This window comes from Amphiura filiformis, chromosome 4, assembly GCF_039555335.1.
Source record: "Amphiura filiformis chromosome 4, Afil_fr2py, whole genome shotgun sequence".
Classification (NCBI taxonomy): Eukaryota; Metazoa; Echinodermata; class Ophiuroidea; order Amphilepidida; family Amphiuridae; genus Amphiura; species Amphiura filiformis.
This window is the reverse complement of record NC_092631.1, coordinates 43,114,581-43,132,943: the sequence shown is the minus strand read 5'-3', so window position 1 is coordinate 43,132,943 and position 18,363 is coordinate 43,114,581. Positions and strand designations below refer to the sequence as shown.

General features: G+C 32.9%; 2 protein-coding genes across 2 annotated transcripts in view; both read right to left on the bottom strand.

The window, feature by feature from the left end:
- Positions 1 to 4,397: 4,397 nt before the first annotated feature.
- Positions 4,398 to 8,960, bottom strand: LOC140150913 (uncharacterized). Its single transcript, XM_072173070.1, has 2 exons — positions 8,888 to 8,960; positions 4,398 to 6,917 (listed from the first exon to the last, which is right to left on the bottom strand). Exon 2 carries the CDS (start codon positions 6,900 to 6,902, stop codon positions 5,850 to 5,852), a length of 1,053 nt encoding a protein of 350 aa, XP_072029171.1. The 5' UTR covers positions 6,903 to 6,917; positions 8,888 to 8,960; the 3' UTR covers positions 4,398 to 5,849.
- Positions 8,961 to 13,141: 4,181 nt separating this feature from the next.
- The window catches only part of LOC140150911 (uncharacterized), a 33,963-nt gene continuing 28,741 nt past the window's right edge, over positions 13,142 to 18,363 (bottom strand). The window contains exon 2 of the mRNA XM_072173068.1: positions 13,142 to 15,747. Coding sequence (XP_072029169.1) covers positions 14,431 to 15,396 — 966 coding nt within the window. The 5' untranslated portion in view covers positions 15,397 to 15,747 and the 3' untranslated portion in view covers positions 13,142 to 14,430. The remainder of the gene's footprint in view (positions 15,748 to 18,363) is intronic.

Below are 18,363 nucleotides of genomic sequence, written 5' to 3'. Positions count from 1 at the left end.
GAACAAATAGCCTTTCTGGTTCCAAGACTGGTCTGGATGGGGTCTGCATAAACCGCACGGACTAAATATTAATCTGGATGTGTCGGGAGATGGTGTAACATAATTTTTTTACAGTAAATGTGCTTTCCAAATTCCATTAGTTTACATTATGGCGCTCATAATGTAGTAAATAAGCCTTAAATAGCGGTTTTAAGGAGACTGAATTGGATTTTTGTGGGGGTAAAATTTCTGAATTTGAGCAACATTATTCTGTTATTATCAAATTTATTGAGGTTTAATAAGGTGATGTTTACTGAACCTTAATACCAATAAGTGTTCATCAGAACTGAAATGCACTTGTAATTGGCCAGTTTTGAAAGTGGGAGGAGCTTTAAAAATATGTCTCTTAAAAGTGGTACGCACTCAGAAAGTTTGAATGGCCCCCCCTGGGGCCAAATGTTATAATCTTACTGTACTACAGCAGCGTGAGTTCATTGGACAACCAGAAATCCACGCAGTTTATAACATTTGACCCCAGGGGGTCATTTAAACTTTCTGAGTACGTACCACTTTTAAGAGCCATATTTTAAGCTCCTCCCAGGTTCAAAAATGTGTACATTGCGAGTGTATTTCAAATGTGATAAATGCCAATTGCTGATAAAGTTTAGGAAATATCACCACAAACCCGTATATATTTGATAATAACAGAACAATTTTGCATTTCCAGCCCACTCAGTCCTCACGCTCAATGATATAGCGTGTTTTGTTATAAATGGGTTTTTTTTGCCTGATCTAACGGTTAACTAAAGATTAGTCTATATTTTATTTAAAATATGATTTATTACCTAAATAGTCACCGGCGTGTCCAGGATCTTTTCCTGCGGGGGGCTCAGCCCCTCTTTCAGATTTATGTGGGGGGCTTGATGGCTAAAATCGCCAAAAAACGGCTGATTTTACATGATTTTTAACAAAGTGCGGGGGCTTCAGCACCCAAAGCTCCCCCCCCCTGGACACGCCACTAGTGTAATGTTGGTTGCAAATTCCACTTTCGAAAATATGTTAACAGACACAAATTCCTTGTGTGAAAAAACAAATTCCATTAAAACAAAACAAACTGTTATTGGAAACATATTTCTAAAATCATAACAATCAAAATAATTATCATATCAATCTAGGCACACAAGTTTCATATCATTACTTTGCAGTGAGATTCATATGCAAATTCCATGAAAATTAACAAATTCCACTATAATAAAAGAGCAAAATCCATATGAAAATAGTTATCAAACTGAAATAAATAATAACCTTGGTTGAAAGCCGTATTGTGAATGTAAAATAATTAGTATGTTTATACATTGGAAAACGTTAATTGAGTCTACAAAAAAACAAGCAAAAAACGGAAAATCCGCCAAAATCAACAAACTCCCCTGCAGTATAGGAAAAAAGTACCACACTAATTTAAATATATTTCAGAAGTACAACATGTTGGTTATATTATCCAAAAGATTTGATCCAATGTTAGCCTGAATATAGCAGAAAATGTGATTTGAAAATGTTCTTTTTTCGCTACTTTCAAAATTATGAAAAATCCTGTTTTTACCCAAATTCCACCATGATTTTACGTAATTATATCAAAAGAATTAAATTTTTCTGAATACGTCATCTTATAAAGCCTAGTTCAATTCCAATATGTTCAACTTCCTGTCAGACCCAGGTTATTTCAAAGTACATTTTCATGATGTCAAATGTTGTTCATTTTAAGCTATATCAATTCTGAGGCAGGTCAAAAGAGGGCAAATTTTAGGGGGTCATGGAATTTCCCCAGGGGTCACCTGATTTTTTACTATCATAGTTGTGAACCATCTGACCTAACTAGACTAAGTACCAAATACCATTGGATTTGGCTGACCTTCATCTTTCAGCTTTGTGTACAGGCTGCATGGTGCTTAGAAAATATTGCACTACAAATCTTTCAGATCATGGCATTAAACACTTCTATTGGTGTAACTGACTGGGCAAAATAGGTATGGATTTATTATAACCATTCTATAAATAAACCCACAATTACCACATTTCATGATTTTTTTAAAGCGGCTCGTACACTAGACAGTGAGTAAGAACAGTACAATGGGTTAATAAAAACACGCCGTTTCGAACCAATAATCCACGACGTTTTGGACTCAATAGTCCTTTTTCAGTGATGCCAGAAAATTGAAATTAACAAAACAATACTAACTCTACATTACACTCTATACGTGCAATAATCTTTCCTTTTAATATAAAAATGCTAAATATATAAGTCTTTACATGCTTTCTACTGTAAAATAGCGTCATTTTACCTTGTACCTTTGTTATCTCCTGGAGATACCTTCATTCAACTTGTGTGTAATCTGCTGCAGACATCGCCATTTCAATTTGCTTTCGGAAGACAACCTATTTTAACACGCCATGATATCAAATTGGACTACAGTATTCAAAAAATAATTATATCTATATTTCATGCCCCCTGGTAACATCAAATCTGCTAATAACTCTGTTTCGTCAAAATCTGTAGACTTAACGAAAACCTATGTTTGGTAATACTAGTAAAACGGGTTTAATAATTTTAATGTGCTATCTGAAAACAGCCTATTTCAACATGCTATACACTAATAGATAAGCATTATACCAGTTTACTCTCTACTGAAGATACCATTATTTTAATTTGCTATGTAAAGACAGCACATTTCAGTGCAAATTTGACATTTCACATTAGACAAATAAAAAATCACAAATATACATGCACATGCATTTCGTGTTTTTATTAGATTTCATCACCGTGATAACATTTAAACTAGGAAACTAACCGCTTATGATAAGCCTTACATGAACTGTGTACAACTAAACATCAATTTAAAGAACATTCAGTCTGCCGCCTGGACAACCAATTCTTTAGAAATGCTTAGTCGCGCTAAAAGTCGATCGATACATGTAAAAATCAGCACAATTCAGAGATACACCTTTTTGCTATGAAATTAATTTTCTCGGTCAAATATAAAGCAATATTTTTTTTTTTCTTCAGTAATGTCAGTTAAAAACTTGGTGCTTGAATATACATTTTTTAAAATCCTGGTGTTAAAATTAAGCATCAAATTGTGTCTTTTAGTGTGATATTTTTGATTTTTATAGGCCTTGAATTCGCCTGCGAGCTTTTTACGGAATTCATGTTTTAGCGTCTCAAACTAACATAGTTTGCTAAAGAAAGATATTTCCCACCTCTGTAAAGCACATCGTGTGGGTCTATATGTTATAGTTTTGTCAGAATTTCCGTTTTTGTTTTACCCTTTTTCCATTTATGCTCCGAAAATGTCAAACTAAGTAAAAGTAGGCAATGGTGAGTACTTTTATCTCGAGAGCAACCAGCTGAAATAGTCGATATTTCCTTTGTTGTTATCCAGGTCAATTTTTCATTGAAAGCAAATTGCCCGACCAGCGATTAAATCCCCAATTGGGTGTTCTGGTTAAACATGATCAGTAGGAGCGCTATAGGTCTGGGAATTTCTTTGCTATATTGAAGTTCTGGCAACACTATAGCCATGCCGGTATTCCTATTAAACCCAGGGATATCGATCCAAAATGCTAGTACTAGCCTTTAGATTTCACGTGTTGATTTAGACATTTTGTCAGCCGACAGTGAAAGATGGTGAAATCAAAACGGAAATTCTGACAAAACTATGATATATAGCTCACGGTGATGTGCTTTAGAAAGTTGGGGAAAATCCTTCATTAGCGAACTATATTACTTTGAAAAGCTAAAAGGTTGATCCAAGAAAAAGCTCGCGGGCCGAGCTGAAGCCTATAAAAATCGAATATCTTACACTAAATGACTGAATTTCAGGCCTAAGTTTAACACCAGGATTTAAAAAAAAAATCAGTATCAAGCATTATAGTTTTTCCAGCCATTTACTGAAAAAATGAAAATTATTGCTTTTCATTTGGCTGAGAAAAAAATTTTTACACTGAAAGGTGTAACTCAAAATTTTGCTCATTTCAACACCAATTTCGATCGTTTGTATTGCCTCATTAAATGACTGAGTGAGCCTTGCAGAACAAAAGAATCGGTTGTGCAGGTAGCTGACTGCATTCAACATAGAGGAAAGTGATTTTATGTACTAATTCTTGAACTAGAATCAAAGGGCAGGTGCACATTCCTTTTGAAGATTATGGCTTACAACTTTTATTACCACTTAACTTAATTTAGTATTAAACACTTACTGTTTCTCAAAATATTACAAACACCGTCAATTGACGTATGATCAGTGTGAAATTTTGTTTGATCAACCAATAAGATCCCATGTATTACAATGTATAGAGATTCAATAAACCAATCAGATCTTCACTTCTATATTATCATGTATTTTATTCTGCTATTGCAGAGCTTAGCAATAGCATTAATAATACCGAAAACTTGAAGTTGATAGATAATTATTATATATTGTTTACAAGTTCATCAAACCAGTCAGATCAGAACTTCACGTCACTTGACCTAAGAGATATCTACGAATCTGAACAGATACTTTTACAAAAGATTCTGATTTGGCAGATTTTCAGGAGCAAAACTATGTTGCAGCGCACATCAAGTTTAAGGGTGGTCTTTACCCTGGAATTTTGGAAACGTTCGGGCCTCATAACTGCTAAATTGTTGGTCTAAAGGATATGAAAGTATACATATTTAGAACCGCTTAGGAACCGGTTTTTTTTTTATTTCGACCAGCTTCACTTAAAATATTTGAAATTTGTGCGAAAATCAGGCTTTTATAAAAAAAATTTAAAATGAAACATTTTTGACCATTTTTTGTGCAAATTTCTCAAAGTTGGTCAAAATTTTTTTTAAAATTAAAAAAGTAGTTTTTAGATATTTTTATATAGTTTTTAAAAATTACCGGGGTAATGTAAAAAAATTTGGTCCAAGAATTTGTTTGTTGAACGAAAAAATTTGGCCCAAAAAACCCCGTTTTTTGGGATTTTGGGGCTAAATATGAGCATAGGTATACTTTTATATACTTTAGACCAACAATTTAGCAGTCATATGAGGCCCAAAGGTGTCCATAATGATAATATTTTGGGACAAAAATAAACAAACCAATCAGGCCAGGACTTCACTTGACTCGACCTAAGGGGTCTACGAATCAGAACAGCTCCATTTACAAAGATTATTACGGTAATAACATTTGGTGCAATTGTGACGAAACACCAATCAAAAGTCATGTTGGTATTATAAGCATTAATTGTAGTTCTAATTGTCACAAAAACCAGTCAGATCAGGACTTCATGTGACACGACCTAAGAGGTCTACGAATCGAATCAGCATTAATTGTAGTTCTAATTGTTACAGAAACGCATCACAAAATCCCTGAAAAATTCTTAAAACAATTTTCTTACTACAGAACTGTAAATTCTAACTGTGAACTGACTGCTGATAAAAGCATGTTATTGGTTCAGACTTTTCTATTTGATGTGAAATATTTTCATCAAGTATTCGTTATTTAATCTAATTCAAGTCACATTCGATGACGAATACATTTGCGTCAACAAACATTCGTTAAAAGAAAATGACTTGAAAAACAAATTTCAGCAACATTAAAATTTCAGCAACATTAAACATGTTAAATAAAATACTTTCAAAAAGATAAATGGTGATAAAAAAAATTGCCACAATTTAACGATCATATTGGCACATACTCGTACTATTTTATTTTCGTTCTGTGAGGAAAAAAGTGTCATCATCAAACCTATTTGACAATCTAATTCAATTGAGCGATTACATGATTTAAAATAATAAAAACAACCCTAAGTTGGACCACTTTACATTCAGTTGGATGAATGATTTGTTAAATAGCTGCATCCATGAGTTTTCTGTGTTTCTTAGACATTTCATGTTTCTTCTTGCCATTCAATGTAGTAAATGATTTGTTACAATAGCTACATTGATGAGGTTTCTCTCCTGTGTGAATCATTTCATGTTCATTTTTGTGTCCCAAATGGCGGAATGATTTATTGCAGTATTTACATTGATGAGGTTTCTCTCCTGTATGAATCATTTCATGCGTATTTTTGTTTCCTAATTGGCTGAATGATTTGTTGCAATAGCTACATTGATAAGCTTTCTCTCCTGTATGAATCTTTTCATGTTCTTTCTTGTATTCCAATCGGCTGAATGATTTATTACAATACCTACATTCATGAGGTTTCTCTCCTGTATGCATCTTTTCATGAATATGTTTGTATCCCAGTGTCGTGAATAATTTGCCACAATGTCTGCATTCATGTTTCTTTCCCATATGAATCATTTCATGTTCTTTCTTTGGGCCCAAACGGCGGAATGATTTGTTGCAGTAGCTACATTGATGAGGTTTCTCTCCTGTATGAATCATTTCATGTTCTTTCTTGTTTTTTAATCGGCGGAATGATTTGTTGCAATAGCTACACTTATGAGGTTTCTTACCTGTATGGATCATTTCATGATCTTTCTTGTGGCCCAATTGGCTGAATGATTTGTTGCAGTAGCTACATTGATGAGGTTTCTCTCCTCTGTGATTCTTTTCATGCGTATTCTTGTGTCCCAATTGGCTGAATGATTTGCCACAATAGCTACATTGATGAGGTTTCTCTCCTGTATGAATCCTTTCATGAACATTCTTGCTTCCCAATGTCGTGAATGATTTGCCACAATACCTGCATTTATGAGGTTTCTCTCGAGTATGAATCCTTTCGTGTTCTTTCTTGTTTCCCAATCGGCGGAATGATTTGTTACAATAGCTACATTTATGTGATTTCTCTCCTGTATGAGTCATTTCACGTTCTTTCTTGTGGCCCAATTGGCTGAACGATTTGTTACAATAGCAGCATTTTATGTGTGTTCTCGCCCGTGTGAATCTTTTCATGCGTATTCTTGTCTCCTGAAGAAAAAAATGATAAAAATGATCTTGATTTACACTAATTTTCAGGAAAAGTGTGTATTTTAATTAGTGTGTCATTTAGGTCATAAAGCTCTGTACTAGTCTTAATAAGTATGCAATTATTCTAGTAGTAAGAATATTAATGTCGGGTTAGGGAATAGGCATTTCTTTTGAAATAGGCATTGCGTAAATACAGGGTGAGTAAAAAATGCAACAAAGAAAAAAACATATTTGTTTCAGAACCAAGTAATTTTTTTTAGTTGTTGAAACTTGCTACAAATGCAGTCAAATGCTACAAATGCACTCAAAAGCCACATTGTGTGAAAAATAATTAAGTGAATCGCATTTATGGTTGTATTTTATGGGTCTCGTAGCTTTTTCTGAGATTTCAATTTTGGATGAGGCATCTGTTTGTTAACGAGAGCATAAAATGCGCAATAGAGGTTACGTATCTGACTTGAATGCAGTCATGGCAGTGTTGATTTGTTCATTGTTTCGCTCTCTGATGCTCAAACAAAGTTTTCATATTTCTCAAGTCCTTATACCTCACATCTGTAACTCTAGCTTTTATTTGCCCTGTAGCCATCAATCAATAGCGTTTCATCTACTTAATTGCACTATCCTGATCCGCTAAATCATAAAATCTAAAAAACGATGAAGCTGATTGTTTGCACTTTTCGGGCACTTTTAACGCATATCCATAATACTTGCTGAAGAAAAACATCAGCATATTGCATTGGTGTTTCAAAGTCAAAAGTTAAAAGATAATAAAATGCACACTAAATGGCATAATATTTCGTGCATAAGTAATGTCTAAGCTACGAGAGGCACTTGCTGGGTTCATTAAGTTCAACCGTTACGTACAACAAGGGTAATACGGATTGGGCCGCTTTTACCATAATCGAAGATATCAAGCTTGTTGTACCACGTAATTTTTTTCGTGCAGTGCGCATCAAGGAGAACAAAAACAAGGAATCCTTTAATAATGCTTTTAAAATAATACATTTCGTTTCCAGATTTATTTAGAGTTCATGAATAAAAAAATATTTCTCATAGGCCTATTGAACGTAAAGAAGTTCACTGTCATAAAAATCAGTTTCTACACAAAAACAAAGATACAAAGTGTAGGCCTACACCATGTATACCTTTGTGACAATATTGTTTTTAGGTTTTAATTGTTTTACATGTTTGGCGTATACATAGATTAGTGAAAGATATGTTCGAAATTAACAAAGAAATGCTAGAAATTAACAAAGTCAAACAATGTAAATTGTACACATTATTATGTTTTCTGAATCCTCTGCAAACGTGTTTCTTTCTTTTCAGATAGCATTTTCAACACCTGCCGAGGCTGCCGTTGCTGTATATTCTTAATGAAGAGAGAAAGAGACAGTGACTGTGTTTTACGTTCACCCAGGCATGTTATTTTTTGCATGAACTTGAAAATGAAATAAATAAACAATAAATATAGCATTTATTTCAAGTAGGTCTATTAAAAAATAGAAACATAAGAAACTGTCATTGTTTTTCTTTTGCTTTCCTTGATGTACACTGCATGACAATTACATTATAGCAAACAAGTTTACATAGTACAGCAAGCTTGATATTCTCGATCCCTTTAGATAATCGGACATAATCTTTGTCGTGACTTTGACATCAATTCGTTTTGAAAGACGGGTTAACATGATTTTATGGTCATTGTGTCAGAATAAAAACTCTTTCAATCTCAATGTTGTTTCGTCCTGAGACGAAAATACCTAACGGTGCTGCTGCAACAATCACTGATCTAAACCAACGCTGACCTATCTCTCGCATCAACAGGGTAGATATCTTGTGTTTGAGCAAAACATAGATTTCCCGATCATTGTTTTGAGCATCTGCTCAAACCACACGATATCTCCCTGTTGTGCATAAACTGACGAGGTGGTACATACATGCGCATCAGCAAAAGATATATTTTGAAAACTCACCTGGAAACTGTTCCTTTCAAATCAAACACAGCGAGGTTTTTGTCAGTAACGGCACCAGTACAGGAGCAAAATATTAATTTTATAATGGAATACAAGTGGACACAGTTGTAAACTGTTAACCTTGTCAATCAATACTTATTTTATTGTCCACCAAAGTTAAACCGATGACATCACCCATACATTTATCCATGATCAAGCCAATCGATATGCAATTATCCCCGAGGCAATATTGCCACGGTCATAATAAATCGATCTGCATGACATGACCGACAGCACCCAGCAACACAAAACATTTGACAGAAAACGTTTTATTGTCTGGTTATATAAAGTGTACAAAATATTTTAATAACGTTCCAAAAACATGTTGGTCAAAAAAAAATACAATAACATTTTGACAATATTATTAAGATGTTGTTGTAGTGTGTTCTTTTCATATAAAGCATTTTAACATCGTTTTAATGACCTCTATATGACACGATAATTGAATGTTATTAAAATCTTTTGAATGAAACCAAAACGTAAAATAACACGTTTATCAAAAACCGTCTTGAAACCATTTTTGTGTTTGCTGGGTGATCGTAGTCTCTGGTTTATATACAATTTCCCAGATAGTTGCTACCTGCCTATTTCAGCATGCTATCTACTGAAGACAGCATCATGACCAATTTGCTACCTACTGAAGATAACATCATTTTCATTTCCTATCTGAAGACACACTATTTCATCATGCTATCTACTGGAGATAGCATCATACCAGTTTTCTATCTACTGAAGATAACATCATTTTATTTTGCTATCTTTGGTATTTTATGGTCCTGACTATAATCACAGAAAAAACTACCAAGAATTCATTTGGGGGAACATGTTCAAAAAGGTCATCAAACTAGCGGGGTCAGATTTAAAAAAAATCAAAAATGCTCCGATTTATTTTTTAAATGATCTGAAAATGTTCAGATTGGAACAATATTTTAAGCAGAAAATGGTTTGCCACATCGCCACACCATTAGGTTTTCCTGGGTAACAGGTAAAAAATAAAACAAAATCCCATTGAATCCTGAATTTGTGACCATGTTACCCAGGTAACAAAACACCTGATATAATATGGCAAGCTAACTAGCATTATTTAAGATCATTTATCAAAATGAAGATTTTGGTACCATTTTCATCAAGATCGGAGCAAGTTTAAAATTTTGACCCTTTAAAAAATCCTGGTGTTAAAATTAGGCATGAAATTGTGTCTTTTACGGTAAATCCTTTGATTTTTATACACATGAACTTTGTCCATGAGCTATTTTGAGGTTTAAATTTTTAGCGTTTCAAACTAATATGGTTCGCTAATATAAGATTTTCCCACCTCTATAAGGCACATCATGTGAGTCTTGTTTTCTCAGCATATCCGTTTTGATTTCACCATTTTTCACTGAGTTTTCACTTGCAACTGCCAAAATGTCCAACTTCATTTCGAATACAACCAGCAGAAATAATCGATATTTCCTTTATAGCATGTAAAATCATCCATCAATCATGTACATGGGTATATTCACATGTTGATTTTGAAAAAGGTTGCCAGAAAACGTTTAAATGTCGGGTTATATAATTATAAAGGGTATAAAACGTTTTCATACATTCAAAAACGTTTTTTGATAACTTACTGCAAAAAATCTAACATAATATTATATAAGAGTTGACAAATATTTGTCAAAAAATATTTGCAAAAAATGTTTTGAAAACATTTTAGAAATATTTTTGTAGTGTGTTTTCACACAAAAACGTTTTAACCAAAAACAAAAATCCAAAATATAACCTGTTAACAATGTTTTAAAAACGTTTTGTGTTTGCTAGGTACTTACATTGGTAAGGTTTATCTCCTGTATATAGCAATTATGAATTTGGCGTAACATCAAAACTGCTAATAACTTCAATTCGCCAAAACATGTATGGAAACCTATGACGTTTGGTAATAGTAAAACGGTCAAGTTAATAATTTTAATGTGCTATCTGAAAATAGTCTATTTCAACATAGTTAAAAAAGTTAAATCCTTCCCAAGCCTTTCGGTCCATTGGGCGGCGCCTATCTCCGTTTCATAACGTTTTCGACATCATTCGCAAAAGGTTATAAAAAGTTGTCAGAAAACGTTTAAATGTCGTATTATATAAAGGGTATATTAAGAGTATAAAAAGTTTTTATAACCTTAAAAACCATTTTTTGATAATCTACTGCTCAGCAAACAAAAATGTTTTACAGAAAACGTTTAAATGTCGGGTTATATAAAGGGTATAAAATCGCTTTAATAACATTCCAAAAACATTCTTGAAAACTTGATACAAATCATTCTAAACAGAATGTTATTTGGGGGTTGAAAAAATATTATGCGAAAAATGTTTGCCAATAATATTTGCAATAACGTTTTAAAAACGTTTTCATGACCTTTATATAACCCGACATTTAAATGTTATTAAAAGGTTTTGAAAAAAAAACATTTTAAGAATATTTCTGTGTTTGCTGGGTACAAATATTTTAACATAATGTATTGACAAAATATTTAGTAAAAATGTTTTTAAAATAGTTTACAATAACATTTTTGAAAACATTAAAAAATATTGTTGTAGTGTGTTTTCATACAAAACGTTTTAAAACGTTATCATGACCTTTATACAACCCGACATTTTAATGTTATTAAAACGTTTTTACGTAAACCAAAAGCCAAAATATAACTCATTTAAAACGTTTTTAAAACGTTTTCATGTTTGCTGGGAGGCCACATGTCTGCAAACAGAAAAGTTACAGCAGGGGGTTAGTCCACTGGTAGCCATGTGTTTAACTTTCCCTACTCCATTCTTTCAATGCCGAACGCCTGGCAAGAAGGCAGTAGGTACCATTTTTAAAGCCTTTGGTATGGCCCGGCCGGGATTCGAACATGCTATCCACTTAGATAGCATTATACCAGTTTGCTATCTACTTAAGATACCAAAAACAAAAATCCAAAATATAACCTGTTAACAATGTTTTAAAAACGTTTTGTGTTTGCTGGGTACTTACATTGGTAAGGTTTATTTCCTGTATATAGCAATTATGAGTTTGGCGTAACATCAAAACTGCTAATAACTTCAATTCGCCAAAACCTGTATGGAAACTTATGACGTTTGGTAATAGTAAAACGGTCAAGTTAATAATTTTAATGTGCTATCTGAAAATAGTCTATTTCAACATAGTTAAAAAAGTTAAATCCTTCCCAAGCCTTTCGGCCCATTGGGCGGCGCCTATCTCCGTTTCATAACGTTTTCGACATCATTCGCAAAAGGTTATAAAAAGTTGTCAGAAAACGTTTAAATGTCGGGTTATATAAAGGGTATATTAAGAGTATAAAACGTTTTCATAACCTTAAAAATCATTTTTTGATAATCTACTGCTCAGCAAACAAAAATGTTTTACAGAAAACGTTTAAATGTCGGGTTATATAAAGGGTATACAATCGCTTTAATAACATTCCAAAAACATTCTTGAAAACTTGATACAAATCATTCTAAACAGAATGTTATTTGGGGGTTGAAAAAATATTATGCGAAAAATGTTTGCCAATAATATTTGCAATAACGTTTTAAAAACGTTTTCATGACCTTTACATAACCCGACATTTAAATGTTATTAAAAGGTTTTGAAAAAAACATTTTAAGAATATTTCTGTGTTTGCTGGGTACAAATATTTTAACATAATGTATTGACAAAATATTTGGTAAAAATGTTTTTAAAAATAGTTTACAATAACATTTTTTGAAAACATTTAAAAAATATTGTTGTAGTGTGTTTTCATACAAAACGTTTTAAAACGTTATCATGACCTTTATACAACCCGACATTTTAATGTTATTAAAACGTTTTTACGTAAACCAAAAGCCAAAATATAACTCATTTAAAACGTTTTTAAAACGTTTTCGTGTTTGCTGGGAGGCCACATGTCTGCAAGCAGAAAAGTTACAGCAGGGGGTTAGTCCACTGGTAGACATGTGTTTAACTTTCCCTACTCCATTCTTTCAATGCCGAACGCCTGGCAAGAAGGCAGTATGTACCATTTTTAAAGCCTTTGGTATGGCGGGATTCGAACATGCTATCCACTTAGATAGCATTATACCAGTTTGCTATCTACTTAAGATACCATGATTATTTTAATTTGCTATCTGAAGACAGCACATTTCAGTGCAAATATGACATTTCACAATGGACAATTAAACAATAATCACAAATGTATTATGTACATGCATTTCTTGTTTTTATTGGATCTTCTCACCATGATAACATTTCAACTAATAATAAGCCTTACATGAACGGTGTAAAACTAAACATTAATTTAAAGAACATTTAACATAGAGGCGAGCGATTTTATGTACTAATTATTGAACTAGAATCAAAGGGCATGTGCCCATTCCTTTTGAAGATTATGGTTTACAAACTTTACCACTTAACTTAGTATTAAACACTTACTGCTTCTAAAAATATTACAATACAAACACCGTCAAGAATCTTCATCAATTGGCGTATGATCAGTGTGAAATTTTGTTTGATCAACCAATAAGAATCCAGGTATTATGTAGAGATTCAATAAACCAATCAGATCTTCACTTCTACATTATCATGTTAACGCACTCAATGGTTTATTTATCAGCAATCCGCCTATAGTACATGAAATTACTCAGTGTTCCGTTAGTTTGGAAAGATTCTGATACTGCAGAACTGAGAGCTTAACATTAAAAATACCAAAATCTTGTTCACTTGAAGTTGATAAATAATTATTACAGATTGTTTACAAGTTCATTTAACCAGTTAGACCAGGGCTTCACGTGACACGACCTAAGAGGTCTACGAATCGGAACAGGTGATTTTACAGGTTTTCAGGAGCAAAACTATGTTACAGTGCACATCAAGTTTTAAATAATTATATTTTTGGAACAAAAATCAACAAACCAATCAGGCCAGGATTGCAGGACTTCACTTGACTCGACCTAAGAGATCCACGAATCAGAACAGAGTCTTTCACAAAATTATTATTAACATTTGGTGCAATTGTGACGAAACGCCAATCAAAAGCCATGTTCAAAAATTCTTAAAACATTTTTCTTACTACAAAACTGTAAATTCTAACTGTGAACTGACTGCTGATAAAAGCATGTTATTGGTTCAGACTTTTATTATTCGATGTGAAATATTTTCAACAAGTATTCGTTATTTAATCTGTTTCAACTCGATGCCGAATACATTTACGTCAACAAACATTCCTTAAAAGATATTGACTTGAAAAAACAAATTTCAGCAACATTAAACATGTTAAAATACTTTGAAAAAGATAAATGGTGATAAAAAAATTAGCAATCATATTGCCACATACAATTTTATTTTCGTTTTATGAAGGAAACAAAGTGTCATCATTAAATCTGATTGACTACCTGATTCAATTTAGCGCGACATCTACAAAGAATATTATCATTAATCAATTACAATTACATTGTTAAAAATGCATCACTTAACATTCAGTTGGATGAATGATTTGTTAAATAGCTGCATCCATGAGTTTTCTGTGTTTCTTAGACATTTCATGTTTCTTTTTGTCTCTCAATCTAGTGAATGATTTGTTACAATATTTACACTGATGTGGTTTCTCTCCTGCATGAACCATTTCATGTTCTTTCTTGTATCCCAAATAGCGGAATGATTTGTTGCAATAACTACACTGATGAGGTTTCTCTCCTGTATGAATCATTTCATGTTTTTTCTTGTTTCCCAATGTGATGAATGATTTGGTGCAATAGCTACATTGATGAGGTTTTTCTCTTGTGTGAATCTTTTCATGCTCTTTCTTGTTTCCCAATTGGCTGAATGATTTGTTGCAATAGCTACATTGATGTGGTTTCTCTCCTGTATGAATCATTTCATGCGTATTCTTGTGTCCCATTTGGCTGAATGATTTGTTGCAATAGCTACATTGATGTAGCTTCTCACCTGTATGAACCATTTCATGTTCTTTCTTGTGTCCCAATTGGCTGAATGATTTGTTGCAGTATTTACATTGATGTAGTTTCTCACCTGTATGAATCTTTTCATGGGTATTCTTGTTTCCCAAGTAGCTGAATGATTTGCCACAATGTCTGCATCTATGGAGTTTCTTTCCTATATGAATCATTTCATGTTCTTTCTTGCTTCCCAAATAGCGGAATGATTTGTTGCAATAGCTACATTGATGAGGTTTTTCTCCTGTATGAATCATTTCATGTTCTTTCTTGTGTCCCAATTGGCTGAATGATCTATTGCAGTATTTACATTGATGAGGTTTTTCTCCCGTGTGAATCATTTCATGGGTATTCTTGTGTCCCAATTGGCTGAATGATTTGTTGCAGTATTTACATTGATGTAATTTCTCTCTTGAATGACTCATTTCATGCTTATTCTTGTATCCCAATGTCGTGAATGATTTGCCACAATGTCTGCATTTATGGAGTTTGTTTCCTATATGAATCATTTCATGTTCTTTCTTGTGTCCCAATCGGCTGAATGATTTATTACAAAACAATATCTACATTGATGACGTTTCTTTACTTCACCTTGCTTATCCTTCTTTGCATTCAAGTGACATGGAACCCCTTTCGGTATTTTGCGATCTTTACATCTTCGTTTTTGATGTCTTTTCGTTTCTATCTGCACACAGCCAGCCTTTGGTTTTAAAGTTGGATTACTGTACCAATAAGGCTTAATACTCAGCTCATGGCTGCGAAGATGTGATTTATAACGTGGAATGTTTTCAATAAATCTTCTTTTACAATACTTGCACCGGGTCTAGTAGTAAATTGTCGCTTAGGTCTCACCATGTTTTCTGAAAAATAGCAATGATAAAAATTATTTGATTTACACTCATTTTAAAGAAAAATGTGTACTTCAAATTAGTGCTCATTAAGTTCTGTACATCATAAGTCTCGATGAATATGCAATTATTCTAGTAGTAGGAATGTTAATGGCGGGTTATGGAATAGGTTTTTTTTTAATAGGCATTGCGTAAATACAGGGTGAGTAAAAATAGGTGCACTAAAGGAAACAGCAATATTTGTTTCAGAACCAAGTAGCGTTTTTCAGTTCGCACGGTAACATTGATCTAAAAATATTTTTTCTTTTTTAGTCCAAATATTTCTCATGAAGTTGATATACATATGAATTGTAATATCACAATTTGCTAATATATAATAAAGCAGTGGCCTGATTTTATCCAACCATTAAATGTGTAATACTTGATTCAGAGGTTTTTTTCTGATAACAAAAGCAGTATATGTTCTGTGCATTGAGAGTGTTGCCAGTCTATTCTCTCAAAGCTGGCACACTTCATTTCATGACATCACACTAGCTTCTAGAGAGCGCCATATAATTGTTGTAATAATATTAATAATTAAGTGGTTTTGTTAAATTCTGGATTCATTTTGTCACACTGAGACCTTTCTTAAACCATATTTTCATGAATATGAGAGCCATCAATAAATCAAAATGGCTGAAAATATAGCCCGAATCTAAACTAAATTATTATTGAATTTTATTACTCAAACAAGTCGCCATTATCTTACGTACACAAGCCCAGATTATCCTACCCCTTACTTAGGCTCTGTACGAAAATTATAGAAGGCCATAAATCATAAAGTCTATAAAAGAAGAATCTGCATGTTTGCATTTTGGTAACGCGTGCGTATACACAAGGTTTGTAATATATAAATAGTGAATTAAGGGATGGGGGTATGAACGTTTGGACAGTATTTATTGTGGGACATTAGAGCACATCAGACATATCGAATTGCATTCTGAGTACGAAGAATGTCCTTCTGATATCAAATAATTTTGATTTTTTGAAATTCGCAATGTAATACACATTTTATGGCAAATGATTAAAAATTGATATTTTTATATTAAACAGTACACGAAGTAAACTTGACAAATCTGATGATTTATACTTACAGTGTATGTAGGTGGGATGAAAGGCCGACGATCAATTGAAAATTTTGACCTTTCGTATTGAAGATATGGATTTTTTTCCCAAAAACACCAAAAAAAATTAGGTCTTTTTGGGGAAAAATCCATATATTCAATATGAAAAGTCAAAATTTTCAATTGATCGTCGGCTTTTTCTCCCAGCTACATACACTTCAAGAATATATCATTAGATTTATAAAATTTACTTCGAGGACTGTTATATATCAGAAATGTGAAAAATATCAATTTTTAATAATTTGTGATGCGATCAAGCAAAATCAGTCGGAACTCGGCAATAATAAATTTTCAGTTTCTTACAGGATAGTAAAAAACATTTACAAAGCTGGATTTTGCAGAAAATCCCATTGAAATTGAACAACCAGTTCCAAAGATATGAGCAATTAAAGAATTTCCAAAACAAGAAGAAACAAAAGGAAATATTTCCTTTATTTAGCTATATCTCAAAATCAATATTTCCGAGTTCCGACTGATTTTGCTTGATCGCATCACATTTGTCATAAAATTTGTATTATATCGTGAATTTCAAAAAATGAAAAATATTTCATATCAGAAAGACATTCTCCGTATTCAGAATGCAATTCGATATGTCAGGGCGGCGTTTCATAAAGAATTACACTTAAGTTTAAACTTAAATCAAGTCCCGTTAAAATTAAACTTACGCTAAGTTTAATTTTAACTGGGCGTTTCATAAAATTAGACTTAAGCCAAGGTTAATTTCAACCAATCAATTAGCTAAATTGTAGTAACGAGACTAATTTTTGATGCATCTGTGACGTCATTTTGACAGAGGGTTTTTCAACTTTCTAAAATCTGCCGGTTTTCCCCGCTTAGAAAATTTTCGTGGTAAGTATTTCCTGAATATTTCATAAAATGTACTTTCTTTTCAACATAAATCTCAAGAATATTTAAGAATTAGTCACTTAGTATGCATTGAGGCGCTATTTGATAAATAAGAATCTTACTTTGTGTGATTATTTTGCCATTTTTCGGTTCAATTTTTTGGTGAAAATTCTTCAATGGGGTTTCCCTATGCTATACCATTGTGTACATTAGCAACACGGCGTGATTCATCGAAGCCAAACGATGAACTGGTAAATTTAGTATGAATTCATCGTAGTTGTGAGCATATTATATACGTATAACAGCTTATCTCTCACAGTAAAATAGTCTTCATTTTTACCCGAGCGCCGTTGAATAATTTGCCACAATGTCTGCATTCATGTTTCTTTCCCATATGAATCATTTCATGTTCTTTCTTTGGGCCCAAACGGCGGAATGATTTGTTGCAGTAGCTACATTGATGAGGTTTCTCTCCTGTATGAATCATTTCATGTTCTTTCTTGTTTCTTAATCGGCGGAATGATTTGTTGCAATAGCTACACTTATGAGGTTTCTTACCTGTATGGATCATTTCATGATCTTTCTTGTGGCCCAAATGGTGGAATGATTGATTGCAGTA

Excerpts from the sequence above, each read along its gene's own strand:
- LOC140150913 (XM_072173070.1), bottom strand. The coding sequence starts at position 6,902 with ATGAAAAGATTCACACGGGCGAGAACACACATAAAATGCTGCTATTGT.